This window comes from Eutrigla gurnardus (genome assembly GCF_963514095.1).
Source record: "Eutrigla gurnardus genome assembly, chromosome: 17".
NCBI lineage: Eukaryota > Metazoa > Chordata > Actinopteri > Perciformes > Triglidae > Eutrigla > Eutrigla gurnardus.
The window spans coordinates 6,009,430-6,036,183 of record NC_139928.1 but is presented as its reverse complement, the minus strand read 5'-3'; the positions used below and the strand labels follow the sequence as shown (position 1 = coordinate 6,036,183).

At 41.1% G+C, this 26,754-nt stretch overlaps 4 protein-coding genes across 5 annotated transcripts; 2 read left to right on the top strand and 2 right to left on the bottom strand.

The window, feature by feature from the left end:
* Positions 1–343: 343 nt before the first annotated feature.
* Positions 344–11,923, bottom strand: zdhhc18b (zDHHC palmitoyltransferase 18b). The gene is made up of 9 exons (XM_084031816.1): positions 11,107–11,923; positions 10,287–10,447; positions 7,456–7,605; positions 7,139–7,276; positions 6,192–6,243; positions 5,985–6,087; positions 5,561–5,670; positions 5,152–5,254; positions 344–1,495 (listed from the first exon to the last, which is right to left on the bottom strand). The coding sequence occupies exons 1-9, from the start codon at positions 11,355–11,357 to the stop codon at positions 1,139–1,141; spliced, it is 1,425 nt and encodes a 474-aa protein (XP_083887942.1). The 5' UTR covers positions 11,358–11,923; the 3' UTR covers positions 344–1,138.
* A 1,554-nt stretch (positions 11,924–13,477) lies between these two features.
* On the top strand, positions 13,478–19,115 carry kdf1b (keratinocyte differentiation factor 1b). 2 transcript variants are annotated; one of them, XM_084032529.1, is made up of 4 exons: positions 13,478–13,493; positions 14,535–15,484; positions 15,576–15,662; positions 17,334–19,115. In XM_084032529.1, exons 2-4 carry the CDS (start codon positions 14,554–14,556, stop codon positions 17,411–17,413), a joined length of 1,098 nt encoding a protein of 365 aa, XP_083888655.1. In that variant the 5' UTR covers positions 13,478–13,493; positions 14,535–14,553; the 3' UTR covers positions 17,414–19,115. The 2 variants fall into 2 exon arrangements, with proteins under 2 accessions (XP_083888655.1, XP_083888654.1); XM_084032528.1 differs by lacking the exon at positions 13,478–13,493 and adding an exon at positions 13,503–13,650.
* Positions 19,116–19,230: 115 nt separating this feature from the next.
* Positions 19,231–20,291, bottom strand: LOC311027855 (nuclear receptor subfamily 0 group B member 2-like). Its single transcript, XM_084032030.1, has 2 exons — positions 19,660–20,291; positions 19,231–19,558 (listed from the first exon to the last, which is right to left on the bottom strand). The coding sequence occupies exons 1-2, from the start codon at positions 20,192–20,194 to the stop codon at positions 19,317–19,319; spliced, it is 777 nt and encodes a 258-aa protein (XP_083888156.1). The 5' UTR covers positions 20,195–20,291; the 3' UTR covers positions 19,231–19,316.
* Positions 20,292–21,470: 1,179 nt separating this feature from the next.
* nudc (nudC nuclear distribution protein) lies at positions 21,471–26,364 on the top strand. The gene is made up of 9 exons (XM_084032322.1): positions 21,471–21,633; positions 22,154–22,231; positions 22,339–22,548; positions 22,630–22,710; positions 22,784–22,897; positions 23,247–23,441; positions 24,802–24,885; positions 24,966–25,084; positions 26,091–26,364. The coding sequence occupies exons 1-9, from the start codon at positions 21,559–21,561 to the stop codon at positions 26,140–26,142; spliced, it is 1,008 nt and encodes a 335-aa protein (XP_083888448.1). The 5' UTR covers positions 21,471–21,558; the 3' UTR covers positions 26,143–26,364.
* Positions 26,365–26,754: the final 390 nt, after the last annotated feature.

Genomic DNA, 26,754 nt, shown 5'->3' with positions numbered 1-26,754 from the left:
CCAGCCTGGGCTTTCTTAATTGTGATTACTATTATTATTATTATTATTATTATTATTATTATTATTATTATTATTGTTGTTATTATTATCCATCCATCCATTGTTTACCGCTTATCCTGTATTCAGGGTCGCGGGGGGGCTGGAGCCGATCCCAGCTCATTGTTACTATTATTATTATTATTATTATGCCACACAACTTTCAATAATGGTACATCAATATACTACTTCTCTTGCTCTGGCCGAATGCAAAAAAATAATCAACGTATCCGTGGTTTGCAGGAACAACAATGCTGACATTTTGTTTTCCTGGCGACTGGTTTGTCTTAATTGAACAATGACAATAAACCAATAAAACTGAACGAGCCTTCTACTCAGAGCCTGAGAAACCTCCTAAAGGAGTCCAGGACAAACATGAGCTGGCTTTAAGGTTTTATCTGTACATCCAATTAAGTTTGATTTGAACACCGAGCTTTCCGATTTGACTAGATGACCAAATGTCCATTTATATCCTTGCAAACAGTCCGTGGCTGCTGTCGGAGTGACCTGTTAAATGACTTAATGCCTATATGTCTCACGATGACATCATCGGCACAAACTCTCTGTCTGCTCCTCAACTTAAGGAGAAACTGGTATACGATCACACTAATAACTGAGCTTCACAATGTTATGGAAATGACATGTGACTTCTATATTTGGGATGGATTTTCCCTTTTTTAAATACCATACGAAGCTTTTGTCTTTTTTTTTTTTTTTTTACATCAAAGCCACTATTTTACAATATTTGATGGATCTGACATGCTGGTAAAGTTCATGTTTTACATGAGAATCATCAGAAAGGCATATGGCGCTATCAGTACACAAGTTCCTCCATCTTACAAATGTCATCTTTTCATGTGCTTGTCCGTCTACACTAAAGGCTAAGTCGCAGCCAGAATACATCCAATCAACTCTAGTGATCCTATTTCTGCGACAAATTGAACACTCAAACACTCATCTTTGTGATTGTCATTCTCATCCACAATGACTAGACCCAGAGCAGTCAGGGAACCAACAAATAATAAAGACTTTTCTGAGTTCACACCACTTGTATCTGACTGTGTTACAGCATGCAAGCTTCAAACAAACTTGAGAAAGCCAGTCAGTGCAAAGAGGCGAAGCTGGCACCTATGTGGCCCTTGGCTTTGGAGCTGGGGCCAGCGTCTGGAGGGGCCGGGGAAACGGGGATGTCGAAGGAAGGGTTGGGAATATGCAAAGCGGCTCGTTTGCATTTCTTTGAGCGAGTCTTGGTGTGGCGCGGCGGAGAGGCGTCGCCTTGGGAGCTAGCGGTGTGGCGGGCCCCGCAGCTCCTGGAGAGCTCCGGTGACGGGTCAGAGTTCACTGCAGGGCTGTTGTCTGGGCAGGTATGAGCTGTGTGAGGTTTCCCCTGAGGACACGAGGCGGACAGGAGTGGAGGGAGAGTGGCCGACTCCAGCAGACCTTTAGTTCCCTGTGTGCACTGGGGAAGCATGAGAAAGGAAGGGGGAAAAAGACGAGAGCTGATGAGACGAGCCACTGAAGTTAACAGGGGGAACAGCAGGCTGTTAAATCACTTGAGTGAACGCTTGCAACAGCTGTGCAAGATGAATCGCAGGCAAGTCGGGTGTGCAAGCAGGCCACGCGAGTGGGCCGAACCAGGAGCTTGAAAATGTTTCATGCCATAGATATAGCATCATATTTGAGAGATGTCTAGCCCAGGGAACACACAAGAGCATCGGTCAAAGTTGAAGCACTCGATGCAGAAACATCCTGACTTTTATGCCTTATAATATTTTAGTCCGGAGAGATTAATTTAGACTGCAAATGCATTTATCACATGGTGCACAGGGAAGTTGTGGAGGGTTGTGTTTGGCGATTTAGACCCTATCAAGGCAAAGTCATATTTAGAGGAACTAGTGATGAATATTCCCCCTGATGGAGAATAGACACTGATGGTGGTGGTGGAGAGGTAAAGAGAGTTGGCTGAAGATGTGAATGAAGGAGCCTTGGGCACTGATGTGATGAAGACTGGAGGTGAATGGGCTAACAGAGAGAAGAATAGTCTTATATTTAAAGTTTGATGGCAACGATATTATTGGCCTACAGAGATTGTGCCAAAATGTGGGTGGTTTAACTTGGAGGGAGCCCAGAGTCAGCTGAGCAGAAGCTGGAACAAAGATATGTGAATGAATGAGAGCTTTCTCATCTATGTTGCTAGAATGTACCTGAATGTTCACGTCCTTCAAACTGTAAGTCCCCAATTTGTGATGACAGCTTTTTTCCCCCTGCAATGCTAGACGTGCATTATGTGTTGTATGAGCCGGGTGTATCCTGCTTCATAATCCCTACAATAACTTATATAATAGAGTGACTGTGAGCTCCATACATAGACATTGATTCTAAATTTGTAAGGCAAAGCATTCATATTTTATAGCACCTTGTAGTAATAAATGAATTCAAAGTTAATTAAGATATTAAAAGAAGCTCAAGACTATGTCAAAGAGATGCACATAAATAGGATTTAAAATAATTTTGTTAATAAAATGCAGTGGCAAACAAAGTCTCAAGCCCTGATTTAAAAGAACTGACATTTATAATCTTGTTTCTGGAAAATTGATGAATTTAAGTCTAATATTTGTTCCTTTCAGCTCTTGAAATGCTCCACTAGCTAGTCGCTAACTTTGTCTTACAGCTGCTTGGTGCCGGGTTAATGGTGTAACGTGTTAATCAGAGGTTTCTCTCTGAAAACAGCTGTCTGCTGCTGCTGGAAACAAAGCTGATGTGAGAACAGTGAGTAACGTCAAAGATTTGGTCCATAGCTTCGCTTCGCAAATGTGTGATTTTAACATAAAGGTATTGAATGGCGCCGCTTTTTAGCACTCCTCTTTGCCTGATTTTTAAGTTTAAAATGTCCCCAGCCTTGAAGTTTGAATGCACTTAAAGTGTGAATAATGGATGACCTTCAAGAGCATAAAGCCTTGGGGGTCATTTTTTATTCAAATTCTAAAAACTGCCAGTTCACTAGTCGCTGTGTAAAACACTCCATCGGACAAAGATGCTTCAATTTCAGCTTCCTCCTACAGTTAATACATCCGTTTCATGTCACTTATTTTTCTGCGTTCACAAATATACAATTTTTTTCTGCCATATCTACACACCTGTATAATGCAAATCATTTTGACATACAGTACACACTGTATCGCGGTAAACCATGCACTCAGAAATGTACCGAACAGCGTATGAATAGAGCCATGCAGGAGCATCAGCGGCCAGCCGAGAGGACATGCAGACTCTGCACTCGCTTTCCCTTTCTCTCAACGGGCTAACCACACTCAAGCATCTGCTTTCCTGCACTAACGGTGGCTAATCAGCCGGGGCAGAGCACCGCAACGTCCAGACATTTCACCTCCTTGGTGGCAGGAGGAGGCACAGGCAGACCACACACACAGCAGCAGGTTAGGACTGGGTGAATAGACGCTTTTCTTCCCTTGGAACATACTTTTGTACTCCAAAATGCAAATTGGGAGGGGTGGTCAAACAATGAAAAATGAGTACACACTGATGATGAACGGCATGGACAAAAACACATGATTTTATTTATTTACATTTCAGACACTGACAAAATAGAACTATGTATAAAAATAGAATGGACGACGTAAACATGAGATAAAGGCATGAAGGGAAACAATGAGTTGATGCATCACAAATCATTTGGCACTTTGACTTTTAGATGCAGACAAATATATGTTAACAGCCGACTGCAGAAAGTGAACCAACACAGATTACAAACCAGGAACTTCCCTCACAGCTTCATCCGTTTACCAACTGAATTTAAAAGACTATTTTGCACAAGCACCAAACCAAACAACAAACTGAATTTCAGCCAAGAAACACCACAGCTTCAACTGGCTTTGTGCACACAGGTAAATACAACTAAACAAAAAGGCTTTATATTTGTTTTTCGCTGGAAACAAAACTCTTTCTGTCAACGTCTTGTAAACAAAAGTTGCTGTACAACTCTCCAGGTATCCTTTTATATCCCTTCTGTCAGAGATCAAGAGTAGAGGAGTCTTCACGTCTTACAACTCCAGCTCTCCTCCCTCATAAAACACCCTGAGTCGACACGTACTGCACAGGACAAAACACTGAGTTGTGGATTAAAAAGGTGAAACAATAGCAAAGAAATATGAAGAGTGAATCCCTGCTGCCCACTTCACAAAAAAAAAAAATTTCCCTAAACCTGCTTGGTTCATTTCCATGAGGACTGAGCTGTTCAGAAGCATGAAACGCCCGGAGCAGCTGTCTGAACGCATCAGACTATCAGAAGACAACAGTGCAACTTTTTATAAAACAGGCTTATTTGCTTTTATCCCCGAAGTGAGATGAAAGGATTGTCTTTTGTGTCTGTATGCTAAATATGGGCTACTGACAGCAGCCGCTTAGCTTAGCTTAGCACAAAGACTGGAAACGGGGAGAAAATACATGCAAAATCATTTTAAATATTAAGCATATAATGCACTGCAGCTCAAATCAACACACAGTTTTGAACACTGGATTTTGCTGCTACGGCCTTACTTAGTCTGCTAAAACCAGTAGCTTGGAGTGGCTAATGTAAGCAATCCTAAAGGGATTTTGCTGCTTAACTGACATTGCTGAGTCAGTTTGCTGACTGTTTTGCCTTGTCTCTATTTGCCCTACTGTTGCACTGTTTTAACATTTCCCATTACGGCAAATTACACTGTTCAGCAAAAGTTAACAGCCCAGCTTCAACACATAGACATGCTGTATATCGATCTCACTCTGGAAAAAAAAGCTAATTTCCCCAAAAGTTATTCTTTTGACCTGCTTTTTTCAATTTGACTAAAACAAATTCAAACTCGTACACCCAGTTAACTGCTTACATGCTTTTACAGGTCTTGTTTGCACGGAGGAAAGCAATACAGACTGTAGTGTGAAAACAGTGTATGTAGGGATTAACCCAAACAGCAGCAGGCAGCAGACAGATGCTGGGGTTGAGCTGCAGCAGGCAACAAGGCTTCTATCAGGCTGAGGAAGAGTTTTGGTGGGAGGAGGGGGTGCAGGCACACGAGAGAGGCATTCTTGTTAGCCAAAAGCCAGCTGGGACGATCCTCCTACCACGTTTCTCTCGCTCTTAGTGGCCAGAGTGGGCAGCTCGATGTCAGCCCCGGCCGTCTGGACAGACTCATCTTCGGGAAGGAAGCCTCGCCTGTCGATCAAGCTGAAAAGAACAAATCTGAGTCTTAAAAATAGTTGATGGAGCAACTAATGATAAAGCATTTAAACATAAAAAGTATGACATGATTTAACATGCAAAGAAAGTCTGCTTCTTTCAAGGTGAAGATGTATATATTTATGTTGAATGGTAGCATTGAAACATGGTTTCTTACAATAAAAGTGAGAGAAAACATTAAAAATATATATTTAAAAATAAATAAATAAAACCAAATGAAGTCTGTACCTGAATGAGAACTGACTAATTGTGTAGATTTTCGTACTCAACCAGTTTGTGTGATTTAGGACTAACCTGGGTGGTATGGGTCCACAGAGCACAGAACAAAAGTTGATACAGATGTTTTTATGACTGTATGGGTTGGTGACATCTTCTCCACTCTTCCCTGACCAGGACCCTTTAATCTTGAACAGACGAGATATAAAACCCATTCACTGTGCAGCATTTCACTGTTTTATAACATGACATTTAATTGGATTTTTGATTGAGAATCTCTGCAAGGTGATCTGATTTAGAAGCATTCATTAACCCTACAGAATGTTACAAAATCTTAGTGAGCACAAAGCAATGCATTTCCTGCAATCCTATTCAAATATGATAATGGTGCAATATCAATGTCATTTAAGTAATATTGTATTTTACAAATATTCCAAATGGTCTTAGGTTTGTGCGACAATAGTGACTTAGTGTAACAAATTGAACTTGAGGCGTAACTCACATCTTCATTTGTGGTCAGGTTGGAAGCAACCAGGTAGGTATGGAAGCCCGAGAGGCCCAAGATGGACCAGACTGAGAAGAAACAAATCACCAGCTCCACTGCAGTGGAAGGTTGAGTTAAGGAGAACATCAGAATATTGGGAGAGAAAAAAAATCAAATATACTCAATGACAGAAATCTTAAAAAGGCATTTGTGATTAAAGGATATCTGCCTGGACTCTCTTGTAGAGCAAACACCAGGCCTTTTCCACCTTGAGCCCCTGAAAGAGAGGAAAATATAACTCTGACACAAGGCTGTGTCACACAAAGTGTGTTTCTAAAGAAAGAGGGGGGAAAGTGTTCCTCAAACCAACAGTTGCAGTTTATTTTCTTCATGTGCCAAATTTTATTCTGATCCGTTAGCAAGCATGGCTATTGGATGAAATGCAATTTGAATACTATGTACGACAAGTGGCCAAATGGGCCAGATAATGTCAGACAGTCACAATAAAGCAAAAAAAAAAAAAAAAAAAAAATATCACTTGATCACATTGGTCTAGTGATGATCCACAGCAATTTTGGTGAGGATGGGATCTACGGTTTAGGAAAAGTTGGCAAAAAACATGTTTTTCACAATATTCAAAATGGCAGAAAATGTTGGTAGGCGGACTTTAGTAATTTTGTAGAGCACACTTGCCTGCACATGTGTGCCACATTTTGTGTCAATTGGAGTTACGGTGTGAGGGGCGTGGCCTAAAAGGCGTTGGGTGGCGCTAGAGAGCCACTTTTGTGTGGCCAACTATGAAACCTTAAAAATATAAAAATTTTCACCAGTCCTCATGAGCTCAGAATTTTTTTTCAACTTTTGAATATGTTAAGGCCCCCAAAAAGGCAGTTACTCTGCAGAATAATAATAATAAAACGGAGCAGTTACAATAGGGCTTCTCTGCCCGACGTTGTCGGCGCTCGGGCCCTAATAATGTTTCTTATCGGACACAAAACCTGCTCTGATGTGGTAATCCCCACTTATCAGCCAAGCGAGACAAAACAAACACTACCTGTTACTGGCAGGTGCTGTTTGAGCCAGGTGTAGTATTTATCAGGAAGATGTCGGCTGTTTTTCAACCATAAAAACACACACGAGAATCAGAGCAACAACAGAGCAGCAACACCTACTCAGTGCGAGATGTGTGGTCACACAGCCGAAGATGAAGGCCGTCAGGAACGAGAGCGATACGATGAAGGTGTAGAAGAAACGGTAGTTGCGTTTTCCCACGCAGTTCCCCACCCAAGGGCAGTGATGGTCAAATCGCTCTGAAGGGGAAACGAACCAAAATTTGTCACCCACATTTTTATATTAATAATACTTAATATTGGAAAACACGGCAATATGTCGATCCAGCCTGAAGTAAAGTCATGGGATGAAGTTCACCGTGGCCCTATGAAGCCTCTACTCATGATTTAGTTGGTGTAAGTGTGTGTCCACAGCTCACCCACACAGTTGTCACACATGCTGCAGTGGGACGTGCGTGGAGGCCGGAACATCTTGCAAGTGAAGCAATACTTGAGCTTCACCACCTGCTGGTTGATGAGGACTTCCTTGGTGCGCGGTGGAGGCCGATAGCTGGTGTTTCCAGTGTTGTCTGCACAGGAGATGACCGTGAAAAGAAATTATGAGACCTAAACACTTTCCATTTAACATGTACTACACGTGCTGCTATGCAACGCACAGGTGTTCCTCTTTATGTTGCCCATCAGACCTCTTCACAGGGCCGTGTGAGCGTGTGCAATTTGCTTGGTTACACACATTAAAGTGCGGTTGCATCAGGCTCTCTCCTTGTTCAACTCTATGAGAAACGGGGCGAGACACATTCCCTGCCAGTTGTGAATTGACCCACTCTAATTAGCATCTTGCAGCATCTGACTGAACTTTGAGACATGAAATCGCAGCGCTCACCAATGTCCAGTCACTATGAGAAAGGGGAGGAAGGTGGAGAAACACTGAGCCTCGGTTATATAACTGCACAGTGAAATAATACAAGCTGCAAGAAGGAGAGATGCTGCTTGATAACAGTGCATTAACTAGGAAAATATAATAATTAATAGCATACTGTTGTTAGCTTGCTAACCACGCTAGCTCAATCAGTTAATCCTCACAACCTATGGCATTTTCCTTTCCCACTTGCTTTCTTCCACAGCACACTTGTATATTTTGCTCGGTGAAATCGGGTCTCACACCACTATGAAACAACAACTTGCACTTTTCCCCTCCATTCTTATTGGTGCAGCATGCGTAATTCCCATAGCTCCGCCCAAAGTCAACCTAAGCATGACATTATTATTTTATGCATATGCATAAGAAGGCTCTGATGCATTTGTTTTTTTGCACATTATGAATTTCAGATGATAGTTAAACAGTCCTGGTGACGAAGCTTATGATTATTTTGCAATATCAATACACCTCTCGCAATACCAGCACCGCAGAACAGGCTTATCTGACCTGAATACACCCGTCATTAACCCGTTATTACATCAATTTGATTAACAACTTATGTAAAAAAAAAGGTTTATACAGTCACAATTCTAACAGGAAATGACAGAAACCAACATATGTCAATCTAACTGCTACTTTGGAAAGTTGCCTGAGCTGATACTGGATCTGTTTTACCACCAGTCACACTGGTGGCACACAAACAGTTATTGACACCATTAACTTGTGTAGCCTAGCGATTGACCAGATATGTTAACTATAAGCACATTGTCTGCTTTACACAGTTTGAAATTCTAAAACACACTTTCTGCAAAGAGACATCATTCAAATCTAAAAGCCTGTGCGTGTTGTTATTAAACACTGCCACAGAACCACACGTATAAATCACCTGCACCCAGAATGCACCTTTCAAAACACCAGTAACCTAATTAGATCAATTAGTAATCAGAGCCTGAATAAATAGGATTCAGGTTTGCTCTTTGGTTTACATGCCAATGGAGGCCAATTGTGTTGAGTTGGAGAACTATGATTACAATGTTATGTGTTTACAGTGCAGTACAGTAACTCGTCACTTAAAGTAACCGTTATTATGAGTGAGTATTGAGAAATAAAGTAACATGTTTGTGTTCCTCCATTGCATCTATGTTCAAAGTCTATAATAACAGCATCCTACAAATGAAAATATCAAAGCTGCTAGATATTGTTGATATAGATAGCACATCAGTGTACAGTTAGCATGTGTAAATAGCTACTTATTTAGTGTTTGTGTGTGAAGTTGTGATGCAAAAATATTATTTTATAAGTTTATATAGTTTTACGTTAAGCTTTTGCAAGAGATGTAAGGTATGTTGAGTAAACATTCTGGGTTCTGTGTATAGATTTTTGACAAAGAAGGCCCTTGATTTAGAAACTGTAATAGCATTCTACTTATTTGATTACACTTTATTTTGTCACATTCCTTTTGTGAACACACATACACAAAGCCTGCTTAGAGTTAGTATGGAATCGGGACAAAGCCCTAGAACTTTTAATGGGATGAGCAATTCTATTGAGCCGAAGACTGAGAGAATACTTTGTTAAACACACTGTCCAAGGCGTTTCCTTAAAGATAAGTAGGTAAATATCAAAAACATATGTCAGAGTTTCAAAAATAGCTGGAACAACAGCAGTGCAGTTGGGTAATATGAACATCTTACATCACCGCTGCTAAACTCTGGTCATGAGTGGGAGTTAACAGGGTGCACATGAGCCAACTCTAGACACGAAGGTCATTATATTGAAGCATATATGAAAATAAAGATGCGGTTGGCATGACTTACAACCTGACGGTAAATATAACTAGTGGACTGCTTTTAAAAAGAACCGGGGTGTACACCAAGGTCATTACACCAAGTCATGGAAAATTAGTAATAAGTTCTACTTAGGACTCTACTTAAAATGAATAGGCGGAAAAATGAATGGCTATTCAGAGTACAGAAGCCGACAATAGAACAATGCCTTCAATCACAACTGTGAATTGTGCTAATAATATAATATAACAAACTGAAAGTTCTTATTACAGTGACAAACAAGTGTGTCATTGAAGTTTGACATAATAAATGCCGCTGAGCAGAGTATAACTAAAAGATCAGCAGTTAGAGCTTTTCCTTTAGTTCTAGAGCCAATGGTGGTCTAAACCCAGTGCCATAAACTGGCAGCAATACCACTATTGGGGAAAATAGTGAACACTTAAAAACTGTAAATGTTTTTTTTATTATTATTATTATGATATTAAAGTAAAAAGCACTTGAAACTTTAGTTCTGAACCCACTTACGGCTGGGTTTGGCCCTTACCAATCTGTTTTTCAATGTCTGCAGCCTCATCTGGCGTTGCTCTGGGCAGGATGCCGGGGTCAGTGAAGCTGGTCTGAAGCAAGGTGATGACCACAAATACAAAGAGGCCTCCTCCAATAACAGGTATGCAGCTGGTCAGGTGTTTGACCAGGAATGGACAGCTGTGATATGGGGCAGCCACAGATAGAGAGGATGAATTACTAAAACATACAGGGCAAATAAAAAGCTAAGAAAGAATAGAGACAAAGCCCTGTCTCTAATAACTGAGCCTACATTTTTTCTTTTTTTCCCCACCCACCAGGGGATCTGGATTTAATTCACACTCGGCGCCTTTAATCACCATCTGAAATCCATGGAGGCAGTACACACTTTTCACTAGACTGTGATAGAAATAACACTACTTTTAAGCACTATTCCTATCACAGCATGTCTTTTAACGGCTCCAAGGTTTAATTAAATGTTTACGAACAACCATGACTGGTGATATCTACACTGTCAAACCGTGCCAGACTCCATTGTGAAATCTGACCTTTTTAAAACATATTTGCGTATTAGCAAATACATCTGGTGAAACAAAAATAAGGAACTGCTCATGAATCAATAGAACGTGTGCTACGGTTCGGCGTAGGTCTAATACCTCCAGACAGGAGTCAATTCAATTAAACAAAGAAAGATAGAGCTGGTTTGCCTCATATTGTCATACTGATGTGGAAGCCGAGATGCATAGATATTTCGTCATTTTTTATTCACTAGGACAACGACTGAAATCACAGTTTCTATATGACAGAATCGTGAAAACTAAAATGAAACACGAACTCACTCAAATATAAAGAATAATCCACTTGTGATGAGAATAAGACCCAGGGTGAGGGGCAAGACCCCAATCTCTCGGGCAACTATGATCCGTCCATCGCAGTAGAAACGGTTCTTTCCGGGGAAAACGTGCCACTTTCTCCTCGGTCGTCTCGGCTCCTCTCTCTTGTCACCGTCGTGTGCATGGTGAGGCGGAGGGGTCGGGGTTGGCGTCGGAAGTGCCTGGGGGTCGATTTGTTGATACTCGCAGTTTTTCATGATTTATAATGAAGTTGGGTTGCTCTGTCCCAATTCGTAGAACCGGGGCATTTGGCCAACGGTCGACAGCATCACCGACGCCCGTGCTCGAGGCAACTGAGCGGTGCAAATGTCGTCATTTCACAAGCGTATAATCTATGGATATCCAGTTGTAAATAACTATTAAGAGTCACCGCTCGAAATAAATGTTACATTCCCGTTACTTTCCATGCCTCTTCACTTATTCCATGCATGTGTCTCCAGAAAGTCCTGTCCTAAATGCAAGGGTTGACCCACTGATCATCATCGTTAGCTTGTTGTAGCTGAGCCGCTCACACTAGCCAAACCAGCCAGCTGCGGACTATTTAACATCAGTAAACCCAAAACACCGTTACGACTGCTAGCTTGTTAGCTCGCTCGTCTTGTACATTTCAGCAAACCGTATATCCGGAGCTCCTGTACGTGTCAATCAATAGGAGCGCTTAAACTTCGTAATTGTATGATGATTTATCTCCCACAAAGAGCCCTGACACATTCGTGACTAGTATTGGTTAGCTACGCTGTCATTAAACGAGTCGCCCGGTCAACTAGCCGATGTCAAGCGCTTATTATAAATAAAAGGTGCATTTCCGGTTAAATGCCTTTCAAAATAAATGTATTTCCTACGACGATTAAACTTGTTCAAAATGAATGGCCGCGTAATACACTGAATACTTCTCGAACTTTCGTTATCATATTTTTCTCCATGAATTTCAACTGTTGTCAAACGATCAACATCCGGTAGACCAACGGCCAGTCGGCCACTGTGGGTGAGGGAAAGCCGCGGTTATCAACAGGATAACGGGCCCGAGTTCCGCCTCTCCGTGGGGAACTCCACAGGCTACGGGAGCGCGCACAGCTAAAACGAAAACTTCCAGACATTGTCATGATTTATAAGGAAACGTTTATTTACAATGATATAGTCTTCATTAGTAATGTTCTTTGTGATAAATGAAGTAGATAGTTTATGAATATTGAGATTCATCAATGATAGACTACGATATGATCTATGTAGCCTTTTTTTTTTTTTTTTTTCAAAGGGTTGGATATTGTAACCAGAGGAATCTGAGACTTTAATTGCATCCTTCCAGCTTTAATCACTTGGGAAACGAGTATTGTATTTTGTTTGAATAAGGATGTAAGCATAATGGCTTAGAGTATTTGCCAATTATTATTTAAACTGTCCAACTATGTTGAAGTTAGTTGTGTTTTTACAATCAGATGAGCCAAAACTTATTTTATTTGTAAACAAGGTGCCTTTTTGAAGAAAGTCCATCCTTTGAAACAATGGCTGCTCCAGCCATGCTGTGTGCTGTTTTGCTATTGCATACTGTTTGAAGCTGAGTCACATTTATGGATCAAATGAAGTTATTTGGTAAGGTACTGGCAATATACAGGCTGCCAACCGCATTTGATTCCTACGTGGGTACAAACTCAGCTGGATGCACAATTTGAAAGAACTAATTTCCAAGCTGCCGAGAAATGCACCCCCAGTTATTTTAGCCAAGAAGATTGTTATGAAATTCTCACATCAATGCAGCAGCTTGACAAAGAATTAAGCAAAGTTTTTCAAACAGGTTATTTTAATAGTCATTTACATACAGAGTTTAACCTCCGCATCACCTAATATAATAATGGACTGAAGCGCCGGGGAGGAACTGTGTTGTGTTGTGTTGTCTGCAGCTCTACTTCTACGCTTATTTCTGAACAAAGATATGAAGTTCGCAGGAACACAACATTGAAGCCTTATCCAGATAAACAAAAAGTATTTAATGATGTATTCGTGTGTGAAATGTAACTGTCCATCTTTGAGTTGTGTCAAATTGGGGTCCCTTATTTCAGTTTATTGTCTGATAACAGTGATTATAATGCATTAAAATAAAAATGATAATGTGTGTACAACTATGGGTATTATAATACACTATGGTTATTAAACCTCCATATAAAATGCTTTATAATTTGTTATTATTGTTATTAACTATTATGACTATTTACATACATTTTCGATGTATCGTCATCATCTTGCGTTTTATTTATTTGACTTTATTTAGTCATAACCGGAAGTCCAGCCTCTCGCTACCTAGCTACCTGGTGCTTTTCCTCCACCTTGACGCTCAGGTACGGATTTGGTCGAAAACTTTTACCAAAACTGATATTTTATCAGCGGAGTGGATGCGTGGGACGTTCAAAATGGATTTAAAATAGAAATACTTAATGTGAGGAGGCGAAGACGACATTAAGTCGGGAGTCAGTTGGTGGACACGCCGTGTGTACTGTGAGTAGTCTTTAGTGAGCGAGTCTATAATGGAGGAAAGAGCGAGTCGCGATGACAGGTCGCCATGAAAGTGAAAAGTATCCATGAATGTGCCTTTGGCTAAAAGCGTGTTAAACGGTAACGTCTAAGTAATGATAGTGGGAATACATGTGGCAAAACGGTAATATGTTATTTTCATTTCACCTGTTTGTTCATTAGCTATCGGCTAATAGCTACACGGTAACGCGCACTGTAAACATTCGCCCCAACACGGGACGCCAGACATGATTTGAGAAATGTCTATTTAAAACGCACTTTTTTTATTGAATATGTAAAACATAACTTTACCTTTTTGAACTCGGCGTCTGCGCAACCTTCAAGCAGGTGCATTCTTACTCCAACAAAGACACTGTTTTACAAAAGTATGCTGCAAATTGCTTGCATCAGGTAAATAAGGGTGTTATTAAATTCCCCCAAAACATAATAGAATTTGGTGTGATTGTGAAGATTCAGCGTCACAGTGTAAACACAGGAGATGTGTTTGCATGCAGCACTTCTCTTGTCATACATTTGATTTATTTTGATTTTTTTTTACCCATATAATAATTTTGCCTTCTTTTAAAAGTTTCAATGTAACGTTGTATTTCCATTTTAGAAATCCCCATGCTATACAATGAATAGTTGATGTTCTGTCAGTGTGCTCACACATCCTCCAGAGAACCAGTTGGGCTACTTTACCTGCCACCTGCGGATAGTAGTTTCACATTTGTTTTGAAGAGCGATGCCCTACGGTCATTTCAAGTAATGTTAGGATTTGTGAGATTCGATAACTTGTTTAATTATGCCTGTTTAGCACCATTTAGTTACACCTCAATTGACCTGTGTTTTCTCTCACGCTCGTCCAGATCTTGGAGGCAATAAGTCATGTCCGTTGGCAGCGCTGGCAGTCTGAGACACAGCTCAGGGCCTAGCAGCTATATGCATGGACCTAGCCGGAGCAACAGTAAGGGTTCGTCCTATGAGGAACGCTGTGTGGACCCAGTGGAAGACAGGCTCCCGACCCCAGAGCCAAAGTCAGTCCATAAAGCTCACTTAAAAGATGCTAATGCAAAGGAGTCTGAGACCATTGGCTTCATTCCTGGCTCAGCTGACCCCGTCTCCACGACACAAACGTGCAATCCCTGCGCTCCTCCAAGGGGCTGTAGGGCCTTTGTGTGCAGCGTGCTCACCTGTGGCCTGTATAGGGTCTGCCAGCGATCCAGCTTTGCACCGTGCCTGGCGCCAAACGAGAGTTCCCCGGATGAGCCAGAGAAGGTCAGCATCCGCTCTGTAAACCCAGGAGACGACAAAGAAGACGATGGCACCGACTGGCTAGGGGACGTCCGCATTGCTGGAGTCAAAGTTGACGGTCCAAGAGAGTATTTAGATGTTGAACCCAAATCTCCATCATATGTGCCTCCACCTGTTGGTCAAACACAGCCCAGCCACCCGTCGCTGCATGACTCTATGAGGTTCGATGACTGGGAAGATGGCGATGAGGACGTGGACTCCCTGATTACTAAGAAGCTGCTGGAGCTCTACTCTGAATATCAGATCGAAGAGTTGGCCAGGTGCACCTCAGACTCTGTGTTTCTGAAGAAGAGCAAGGCCATCAACCAGCTCATCAATTCACTGGCAGAGGAGCACAAGTTGGATGAGCAGGAGGCAGAGTGTCGGCTGGTACGCGGCATCATACGCATCAGCACTCGGAAAAGCACAAAGAGGAGGCCGCACATCTCCAGGATGGAGAGGACGCTCTCTGACAGCGGGAATGAGACAATGAAGGAGAGCGAAGCCTCGACATTCAGCAACAACAGTAGGTTATAGTTGTTCTCATCTTAACGCAAAAATAAAATGTGATCTGCCGTCAAATCACCATCTCTTTCTTTTACTCTTGTTTCCTCAAGATGATTACAAATCAAATCCAAACATCCAAATATCAGAACTCACATCCTCCGACAAGTGTGCCAGAGAGATGTGGAGAAACAATGGAGGTAAGAAATCTTTATTACGTTATTACATTCATGGTATACCACTTCATACTGTTTTAAATGGAAATGCAGTGTAGCTTGAATAGCGTGCCACTCTCTCATGTTATTTCCAGTATGGTTTGGCTAGTGGCTCTGAATAATTTGCATGATGTTTTTTCCCCATGACTCGGCTGTCATAACTGGGGAGGTCTGACACGCAGCTGCCAACAGTGCCATTCATTTCAGTTAAACATTTCTGTAACCTCTATGATCCAAAATTAAAGTCAGTGGTTTTCATGGCAGTAAAGCAAAAAAGCCATGGATCAAATTACACTGTCCAAATCGCTCTTGAACTTGAGAGAAAGATCGGCTTCGTCTTACTCATTGTGCAAAAATGCACGCCTGATGCCCGCCATCCCCCGGAGGACATGACCTCTGTGTCCTTTATGGGTCTTTACTGGTGTTTGACTGCTGGTGCTATTAACTGTTTGCTTTTTTTGTGATTACAACTTACTCTTCAATGACATTTTTACTACACATTTTAATGCATCTTTGTAGAAAATAGAAATATGCCATATAAATGTATGTTTAATTTGAAGATTAATGTACAGTTTTTCCTTTAGTGAGAACAAATTAACTACACAAAGAAGCCTGAAAAAAAAAAATATATATATAGTTTTGGTCTTCCATGTTGACCGTTGTGTATTTTGTTCATGTTTAGTGGGTCCACCATCTCTAGTACAGCAAACAGCCCAAACAGAACTATTCACAGGGCTGCATCAGTGACTAACAAAAGCCGTAAATGGTTTTTATCAGTGAAGTGAGCCAAAGCTGCCGGGTGGACATGCTGCTGTTCAGACTGGACAATGTAGTGCTAGGCTCAACTTTCCAAATTTCAAGTGTAAGATTTTGAACTTTTAATGTTGAATGAAAGATGAGGATATGAGAAAACAACCAAATGCGTCTTGCAAGAACATTTTAGTGTTCTTACATTTTCCGTGCGACTCCGTCGTACAAATGATCAAACTCTTAACTGTACAAACTTGTAGCAAACGGCTTGTTTCAACTTGATGAACGTAACCTGTTCACCTGCTCGTGCGACATGACTCGGTTTACTCGTAAAAACCCAGAATTCCTAGCGGAAGACAAGACTGAGGAACGTGGTTTTGAGATGGACCGGCCTGAAGAAGACTGATCATACTGCTACAGAATTAAACAACATGTGACTATTATTATCCCAAACGTAATAACTGTCACTTATTTTTACGTTACTTACATTACGTTATTGGTCACCTTGGCCTGAAAGCAGAAAAGTACATTTTGAACTTCATATCTGTAAAGAGGGCGTACAACAGGCCAGGACCACTTGGGACATTTTTTCCCAAATACGAGAAAAAGAAGTTCTCTAAATCACTTGTATCTGCCACTTAAGAACAAGTCTGTTCATACGAGTGGTTAGGCTAAATATTATGAATCTGATTAGAACAGATGTTGCTCCAGTTCACGGACAATTCATCAATCAGTTAATCTTCTCTTGCTGATTGGAATTGCTGTGCAATATAATGCAATCCACATGGGCGAGCATTTATTTTTTCCCTAAGTCTGGACCTTTTTTACCGACTGCTCACTCTATTTCTTCATTATTATTTCAACGTATTGTTACCATGTTTTTCTGTCCGTTTATGGTTTCTATAGGTCATCCTTCTGGGTCGTCCTCTCACGGAGAGACTAATTCTTCAGGTGTCCCACTAATTCACACCTCAGTGAGAACATGAATCCTGCTCCATACTGGCAATCTGTTGCTTGAATTATTGGTCACGCCGTGTCCACAAGGTCGCATATGGGACATTGAAAGGTGACACCGCTCGCACAGGAGTCTCTGGCTGAGCCAAACCTCTTTTTGTACAGACCATGGCTTTGCTGTGGAAAAAATAAGATGTGATTATTTTCATTGTCTGAAGGACTTCAGTGAACTCAGGTGTGTCGATGTCTATGCTTTATGTTTATTATGTGCATGTTTGAAGGTTTGCTTCATTGAGAGCTTGTCCTGCAGGCAGATATCAGCGGCAGCTCTTTATCATTGTACCACTACGGACCATCCCCTTGTCCTTGAAGGAGAACGGAGTTATGTTCATGAAACCTGACTCATTTCGGCTGCTCAGATTAGTCTGCTGCCGTCATACAAAGGACTACGTTTTGGAAGTTGTATATATTTTTCTGGCACATTTCATCATCTTGACATTTTAGATTGTATTTTACACTGTATGTAAATGTTTTAAGTCCAATGGTTATGTCTTTACAGTCATTGATTCCGGATGAATGATCAGAAATTCTCTAATTTTCCATATTTTATATTAATGTAAGGCACACAGGGGGAAACAGTGTGAAAGGATGAAGTAATATTTGTGGTTTTATATTATGGCTTATCCTGTCATTCTAATACTGGGTGGAGTTTGTTGTTTGTGTGACTGGTAGTGCACTAGACAATGGAAAAGAAACAGCTTGACATTTTTGGGGAAATACGCTTATTATCTTTCTTGCAGAGTCACAGCTTTGTCTTTAGTCTCTTGATGTCAGAAAGATAACAGAAACCAGTTGTGGGGAAAATGTTTTCAAAATGTTATTTATTATTATTATTATTATTATTAGTGTAATAATATGAAGCCCATATTAAGCAAATCACTGTTTGATGCAGTTTGTGGCCATCTCAATTCACAAATGGTAAAATGTCATAAAAATATGTTGTGCACTGCAGCTAGTGTTATATCACTATAATTTCTAAGTGAATTTTATCCCAAGCTGACTCAAGAAGGGAATATCTTACCCCAGTTTTCTTACCCCAGCCATGCTTGCTGTGTTTGCTCCCAGGTGCTGATGGGAATTTGGCCAGCTGACTCAGTGGAATTTATTCAGCTATGTGTCCCTTCTTATCAGCGTTAGCTCATGGACCCTATCGTAGCGCCTTCAGTTAACACACACGGGCAGCTAATCCACATTGTTTAACCGTCCCAGGATCTACGTTCTTGAGCCCCGTTTCAATTCTTGAGCACAAAGACTAAAGTGTGTTTGTGACAGAGATAATTTAAATAACTGTCAACCTCAGTGTATTTTTAGTTTGTCAGGAATTAGCCTGCAGCATCAGGGTGGTTATAATGAAATGATGTAAAACTGGTTGCCCTGGTAAGCTGAACTGGCAACTATACTGACGTGATTCATTTGTCTGTGTCATATAATTGGTAATCATCATAACATGCATCCTATTCACTTTTAAGTGGTCGGATCGTCTGCTCATGCTCATCATTTTGTTTTCATTCGCACATTACATTTTCTCAGGTTTCTTAAATTCCAAAGTTGAATGCTTGGGCCTCTCACCCAGGTTTGACACTTTGTATTTTCAGCAGGTTCTTGTATTGACTGTAACCCATATTTTAACCGATGTCTCATTGTAAAAGCAATAAAATAAATGAAGTGAAACAAGAAGAAGAAATTGTTTGCTTTTCATTTGCCACACATTGCCACACGAGGGAGTCAAAGTACAAATCTTGTGTTTTAAGGACGGGCCAAACTACAACTAACCAAGCTGCAGACTGTATTAAAAAGTTTATTTAATGTGATTTTCAACCTAGGTTCACTCATATTACATAACTGTTACTCATATAAGGCTTTCTCACTGGGATGTCATTGCGCAAACAACATCTCTGTTAATAAATTGAACATATTTGTGTTGCCAATAACCGGCTTGAAGAAGAGCTCCGTGACCAGGCTGTGGCTGACAGTCTGAATGGTGGAGGCAGCTAGGCGGATGTGGCTGAAGCGAGCGGTGTCCTTTGAGTGCAGGAGGAGGATGACTTCTTGGAGAGCTCTCTGAGCTTCCTGTTGGAGGCCTTTGATGAACAACAAGGCGCTCAATCCCTGAACAGCTGTGGCCGAGAGAGAGAGAGACGTTTTTGTTTAAGCTCATAACACACATCCAAAAAAAAGATAAATGAGCATTGCACAACTAATAGAAATAAGTTTTTACCTGGGTTAAACAACAAAGCACCCTTTAGATAAGCATATTCCTTTGGACTGAGATCCAGATTCCACAGCTGATGCAAGCAAGTTCTCAAGTTGTGGACTCCAGCAAGCGTTGGTTGGTCAGCCTCCTCTTCATTGATTCCTGGTCCGAGCAGAATCTGTCTAAGGATACTCAGAGTTGGTACGTCAATCACTTCAAAGACTATCTTTTCTTGGGCAAGTCCCAGAACAAACAATGGGACCCAGCAGCGCTTTAACAATGATGACTGATCTCCTGATGGTAGCTGACTGAAGGAAGGCAAACTTCTCACAAAGCAGATGGTTTTGACCAGCACGCTGGAGGCTACTTGGCAGGTGACCTTTGGATCTTTAAGGCAAACTGTCCTCCTCTGCTCACAGCGGCAGTCGTTATGAATCAGTTTGTTGTTGAGGTGGCCACTCTTGCTCCCGCTCAAGATGTTATAAAGGATAGTGTGAGGATGCTGATCCCGGGAACCAGAGCAAGTGCTGCCTGTAATCTCTTGCAGGGAAAACATCATGATGGAAAAAAGTATCCGCAGGATGCCAGTAAGCTCCAGAAATCATGAACTGTGTCGTTCCAGTGAACTCCACAAGCTCAGGCCCTACAGTATTTATTCAGGATGTCACCTGCTTGTGGCAAACTCAGCCTTGACCCTTCTTTTTAAAGCTCCTGCATTTGTGGGGGAAAATGACCCTGGACTTCCCATGCAGACGGATCTAGGTGCCCTCCACGTGGCGGCGATAAGGCTAGTCAAACGCTGCTGCACAGGGAAGGAAAATACAGAAGCGGCTGGGGTGAATGACATTTATCATGTTTACCTCAGTCATTAACTCAGCCTGTACCAGTCTATCAAGGCCTGACGGGGTCAATGCACAGGATGCCACCTGACCTGTGTCCCAGTTAACACTTGGAACCGCATAAAAAGACTATGTTGGTCTCGAGGATTACAACCAGTTTGATAAATGACTTGATTTGTCTGTAATTGAATTCCCTGGCTCACAACTTACCATTTGATAATTCCTAAAAACACATAGCATGCATAATTAAGGTGGAGTCCATGTAAATTAATTTAGATACTGTTTATAATCTGGGCCGCAGGCAGAGCCGGGAACTTTCATCCAGTATCACGTTCTAATATGATCTGTGGTCTGCGGTAGCACTAAATGAATTAATCATCAGTGAAGATACTTTTTGTGTGATTTTAACACACAATTCTAATAATGCTTGTGATGTGTTTAAGGGTAACATGGCATATTCTTTGTCGTAAGTGTTAAACTGTTATCAACTTTCCAGCCACCATTGCATCCGTAATTATAATTAATAATTAACTAATTAATACAAAATATGAATGTGCAACATTCTCTTATGACTTGTGTAGCCTTTGGAGAAGCCCTCAAGCGTGTGTGTGTGTGTGTGTGTGTGTGTGTGTGTGTGTGTGTGTGTGTGTGTGTGTGCGTGTGTGTGTGTGTGTGTGTGTGTGTGTGCGTGTGCGTGTGTGTGTGTGTGTGTGTGCTATGTTTTTATTTTAAGCTGTAAATGCCTCTAAATATTTTGGTTTTCTTCGAATATAGGCTACTATTATTTTCCACTGTGAACTTACATACATTGTATATAAAAGTGATTTGATTTTTGTGATTTATTTTCTGTTTCTTCTCTAGAATATTCTTCCTGGGCGCCTCAGTCCCTCCCCTGAACCCGTTTATTGGATATCTCGATTGCCATTTTAAATCCTTTCTTCCCATTGGACAAATCTAGCATGGGCGGGGTTTGTTTCCAGGAAGTGAGCGGTCTGACTAGGGGCCCGACATTACTGCTAACTCAACTTCGTGCTTGTCATCCGCTCAGCTAATATTTCATTCAACTGTTTCTAAGTTCACCAACATGGGAGACGATGAAGAAAAGTATGACGGCATGTTGCTTGTCATGGCGCAGCAGCACGAAGGAGGGATACAGGAGGTAACTTGGTGTGTCGCTAACATGTTAAAGCTACCATGCCAACGTTGAAGCTAATATAGTTAGCTTGTAAGCTAGTAGGCACACCTCGCATGTAACGTTAAGCATCCGTATTCGGGGCAAAGCACGCGGTTTCAACTATTTTAGAGCTTTTTTTTAACGTTATCGGTATTAATAAGCTGGACATTCAATAACCACACGTCTTTAATCGATGGGGTGTCATGATGAATTCGGCATACATGTGATTAACAAAGCAGCACACAAGAATATTGTATTATACAGTGTTAAATTATGCAATTATGCAATGCCTAATTATCAACACAGCCCTGACATGCTAGGCTCAATCAAACAATACATGACAGGAGGCTAAAGGGAAGACGAATTTAATGATATGTAAACTAGCTTTGAAGCTATTAAATAAATACAGAGGGACTCTAATACAGTCCAGTCATGCCTGCGATGCTAAAGTTTTACAAATTAATATGTGGGACAGAATTTGACCGCTTATTGTTTCTCTCAACAGTTGGTAAACACATTTTTCAGCTTCCTTCGCCGCAAAACAGATTTCTTCACCGGTGGTGAATCAGGTGCTGCAGAGACGGTGAGCATTGTTACAGTGTCTGCAGCTATGTACTGTATGGTCTACGTCACGACCGAGGCATGCACAGCTCCACTTGTACCTCATTTCCAACCATCTCTCTCCTTCAGCTGGTCAAAGATGCCCTCGCCCACCACAGTCAGCTGGCACTGAAGTCCCACAAAGAGAAGCAGACGAAACAGGAGAAGGAAAAGAAAGAGAAAGCCGAAAGAGCTGCCAAGCTAGCAGAGGAAACGAAGAAAAAGAAAAACAATGACGGTCCCAGAATTCAGGAACTGACTGATGAAGAAGCAGAGAAACTTCAGACTGAACTTGACATGGTGAAAGCCTTGATGCCCTATCACATGTGAACCACTGTTGTTTTATTACACAGATTATTAAAATATATGTATTTATTTTAGAAAAAGAAAGAAGAGGAGAAAAAGAAGAATGTAACAACAAAGGCAGGAAAGCCATCTGACAAAGTAGAAAAAGAGAAGGGGGTGAGTGAATAATATGGTGTTGCACGCAGTAAAATTAGTTTCTGATGACTTGACTAAATTTCCATTTCCTCAGTCTGAGTCAGAAGGTGAGGAGGACGAGAAGGACAAAGACAAACTGAAACCCAATGCAGGAAACGGAGCTGATCTGCCTAACTACAAGTGGACACAATCCCTGTCTGAAGTTGATGTGAGTGCCATTGATGTCAGGATAATGCTTTGACTTGTTTTTATGGAATGCTTCTGTTTTCTGCTCAAGCAGCCAGCTTTTACCAAAAACCCATGACGGTAACGTCACAAGACAGATGATTTCCTGACTGTTTTGCTGTAATACCAGGCCCACGTGTACTGGCCTGGACCCCAGCTGTGATGCGCAGGTGCTTGGCCCTGCGCCACTCACAGACATGGATCTGGGACATGCATCTACCTGACTACTGTACTATGTCATGTCCAGTGTGTGTTTTTGTTGTTATTGTAGTTTTGATAATGAACAGAATCAAATCTAACGAGCAATGTACGATGTGAACATCCTCCTACAGCTGGTTGTGCCTTTCGATGTGAAGTTCCGTATCAAGGGAAGAGATGTCGTGGTGGATATCCAGCGACTCTCCATCAAGGTCGGCCTGAAGGGTCACCCTCCTGTTATTGAAGGCCAGCTTTGCCACGAGGTGAAGGTAGAAGAAAGCTCCTGGCTCATCGATGATGGAAAGGTTGTTACAGTCCACTTGGAAAAGGTAATAGCGTGTGTCTCTAGATTAAGGCTATATTGAATGTTTTTTCTATTATTATTTAAAGCTCAGTGTTTCCCCTAGAATTTTTTTCAGGCCCGGTGGTACCCACCGTGGGATGGTGTATTGGTGCAGTTGGATTAAGTCAGGTGGCACAGCAAGCAGTCTGCAATTCTGCAATTATTGTATTTGCATTCAACATTTTTGTTCAACCAGAGTGTATTCAAGGTTTTCAAGGATTAAAGGAGACGGTGACTTATTAAGGTGCCGGTTGATGGAAATTATCCAAAATTAGGGGCCAGAAAAATATGGCTGGAAAATGATGAGCATCACATTAATAGATACAGATACTGTAAAACACTACAACGACATATGAGTGCATATATTGTCTTATTTTATCAAGTAAAATATAAGTTATAGGTTTACTCAACAGCTTAATAGTTCATAGAAATTCAGGTAGAAATAGGTTAACTCAGAGTTCCACAGTTTATCAAACCCCCCCCCCCCCATTTTTTCGAGCAGGCAGCGCGAGCGCTGCAGGTTTTTTATTATAAATGTACCGGTCCGGTTCCGCTCACACCACGAGTCTGAAGAGTGCAACAGCTTATCAAAATACAGTGTCAACTTTCCGTGTTTTCAAAGTAGAAAGCGACATCGTGGTGGTTTAACAAGGCAGAATGGCATCAGAACAACATCAAGCGCGTAAAGTACATGAAGAAGAACGTAGCGGGAGCACGCGGCGAGGATTGTTGTGGCCACGCGTATTGCGGAGAAAGTCTACACTGTGCTGCGCGGACGCGCTCCTAATGTTAATGATTATTGATTTATGAATGAATTGATAGGTGGCTTATTTTTGCCATGTTTATTTTATTTTATTGTTTTCTGGCCTGGCGGCAGGTCTCCTGGGCCACCAGGCCTGTACAATGGTAGGGGAAACACTGAAGCTTCTATTGACATTTTCAAATGAAACTTTGAATAACTGTCGTCATTAAAATGTTCCCAATAAGTTTTGTTTTTGGACTTTACGGTGCACTGAAGTTATTGAAAATGTTTGGATCACACAAGATCAAATCTATTTCTAAATATAGTGTAATACTGTTTACTACCGAGCCTGTTTGTAACTGTAGCCGACAACATTATCTTTTGTGTGCCTCGCTTTTAGTGAAACATGCGAGCAGAGGATAGTAATGATTGTGGTGCGCCGCTGCAAAATGAATATAAGGGAATTTGGTGCAGCCTGATCGTTATCTGCAACTGTGCTGAATGAAGCTTTGAACCATTCATAGATGGATTTGTGTCTCAGCAGTAACAAAGTGAATGTAACAACTGCTGACTTGTTGAGCATCATCGTATTCTTTGATTGCAGATTAATAAAATGGAGTGGTGGAACAAGATTGTAACCACAGATCCAGAAATTAACACGAAGAAAGTCTCGCCGGAGAACTCAAAGGTAAAGGATCTATTCCGTCTCCCGCTCATCTACTATAACCGCTTCCTGCCCATCCTAACTGTGTTTTTCCTGCTGAGCAGCTGTCAGACCTGGATGGAGAGACGCGTGGTATGGTGGAGAAGATGATGTATGACCAGAGGCAGAAATCAATGGGCCTGCCTACATCTGAAGAGCAGAAGAAACAAGACATTCTTAAAAAGTATGTTTCCAGTGTTGCATCACTGCCAAATAGTACAGATGTTCCTTTTGGCTCAGTTTTTCTTATCTCGAAGATCTTTTTATTCTGTCAGCTGACATCCATGGTGTTTTTATTGGCTAACTTCAAAAGCAGACAGCGTATTCAGGGTCGGTTTAACAGGGACTTTACAATGTGTGAAGATTTTATAAGAAGAAAGAATTTGCAAGCTGCTTTTCTAGCTTTGCCCCCAGTGTTACCCGTTTGTGCTCAAGGCCGGGCTCGGCTGCTGTAAGTGCAGGTAATAGATTGTGTTGTTTTCGTACCAGCCTTTGACGTGCACAGACGGACGTTTTTCAGATATATTTCAGATATGTTTTACATCACATTGAACAATTTCTTGCCAAGATTTTGTCAAATTGCCAAAGACTCTTTACAAATGGCTCTTGCTACTTTTAAAGGGGAACCTGACATTTTATACATCATTAGTCCTGTTTGCACAGGATTGTATTACTGGGAACCTCTAGTGAATTGTAATTAATTGTGTTGTTCTGATCTTAAGCCTTACTAACCATATTGCATATCACCAAACACAGGTCACGTGATTATATTAGTGATCGCATGGTTTGGGTTGGTTAGTAAACTTAAAGGAAATTGGCATATCCCATGTGTGGTAAAGGGGTTAAAATTAAACTTAAAACCACTGTTTTAAATAATGCATACTTCTACAACTCCTTGATCCTTTAAAAGGTGCTCGGACCTCATGAACATACTGCAATATGTCATGATGTTTCAGAACATGACTCCGATAGTCATTTTAAGAGTCAGTAGAACGTTTCTTTTCCCAGCTCACACATTTTAAAACGTCACTCCCTGGCCAGATGGCGGTGCTAAAGGGAGAAACTGTTTTCTGTCTGTGCCCTATAGGAAAATAGACTTTTCTGGAAATATACCATATCTCAGATCAGTTGTGTGATAAAAATATCTTGTTTGGTTGTTTCTGACTCACACGTCTCTTCTGTCTCTACAGGTTCATGGCCCAGCACCCAGAGATGGATTTCTCTAAAGCCAAATTCAGCTGAGACTTGCTGTAGAATCCACATCATGAATAATGTTCATCACATCGGAGCCAACCAGGGCTGTTCATCTGTTCTCTCCATACCGGATGGGGTTTTGATAACCTGTCTTAAATGCATATAGGATCATATTTCTGTTGTTATCATAAGGTTCATGATTGAAATTCTCCCTTTTGCATGTTGTATCAATATTTAAAGATTCGTGGATTTTTTTTAATAAATAATTAAAACTGACCATGCTGCATTGTTTTTAGTTGTATTTATTGTTACCTTTATTTAACCAGATGAATCAATTCACATTTATAATGACTACCTGGGCAAGTGGCAGCAACTGCAGGCAAGCCGTTCCAAGACATTAAAACATTAATACAACAAGTGCAATAACATATCATTACTCATTTAAAACATAAAACATGGAGGTGCAAACTTGCAATAGGTTGTTAAAAGAGGGGAACAGAATGAAGGTGTAGAGTTTGAGCATCTTTTGCAACTCGTTTCACTCTAGGAAGATATTTCACTACACTGCTGGCAAAAAACACAGAATGTATAAATAATTGCAAGCAGTGGAATCTTGCTGATGTGTTTTTACTGGCCATACATTTGAAAGTTCACAACCTT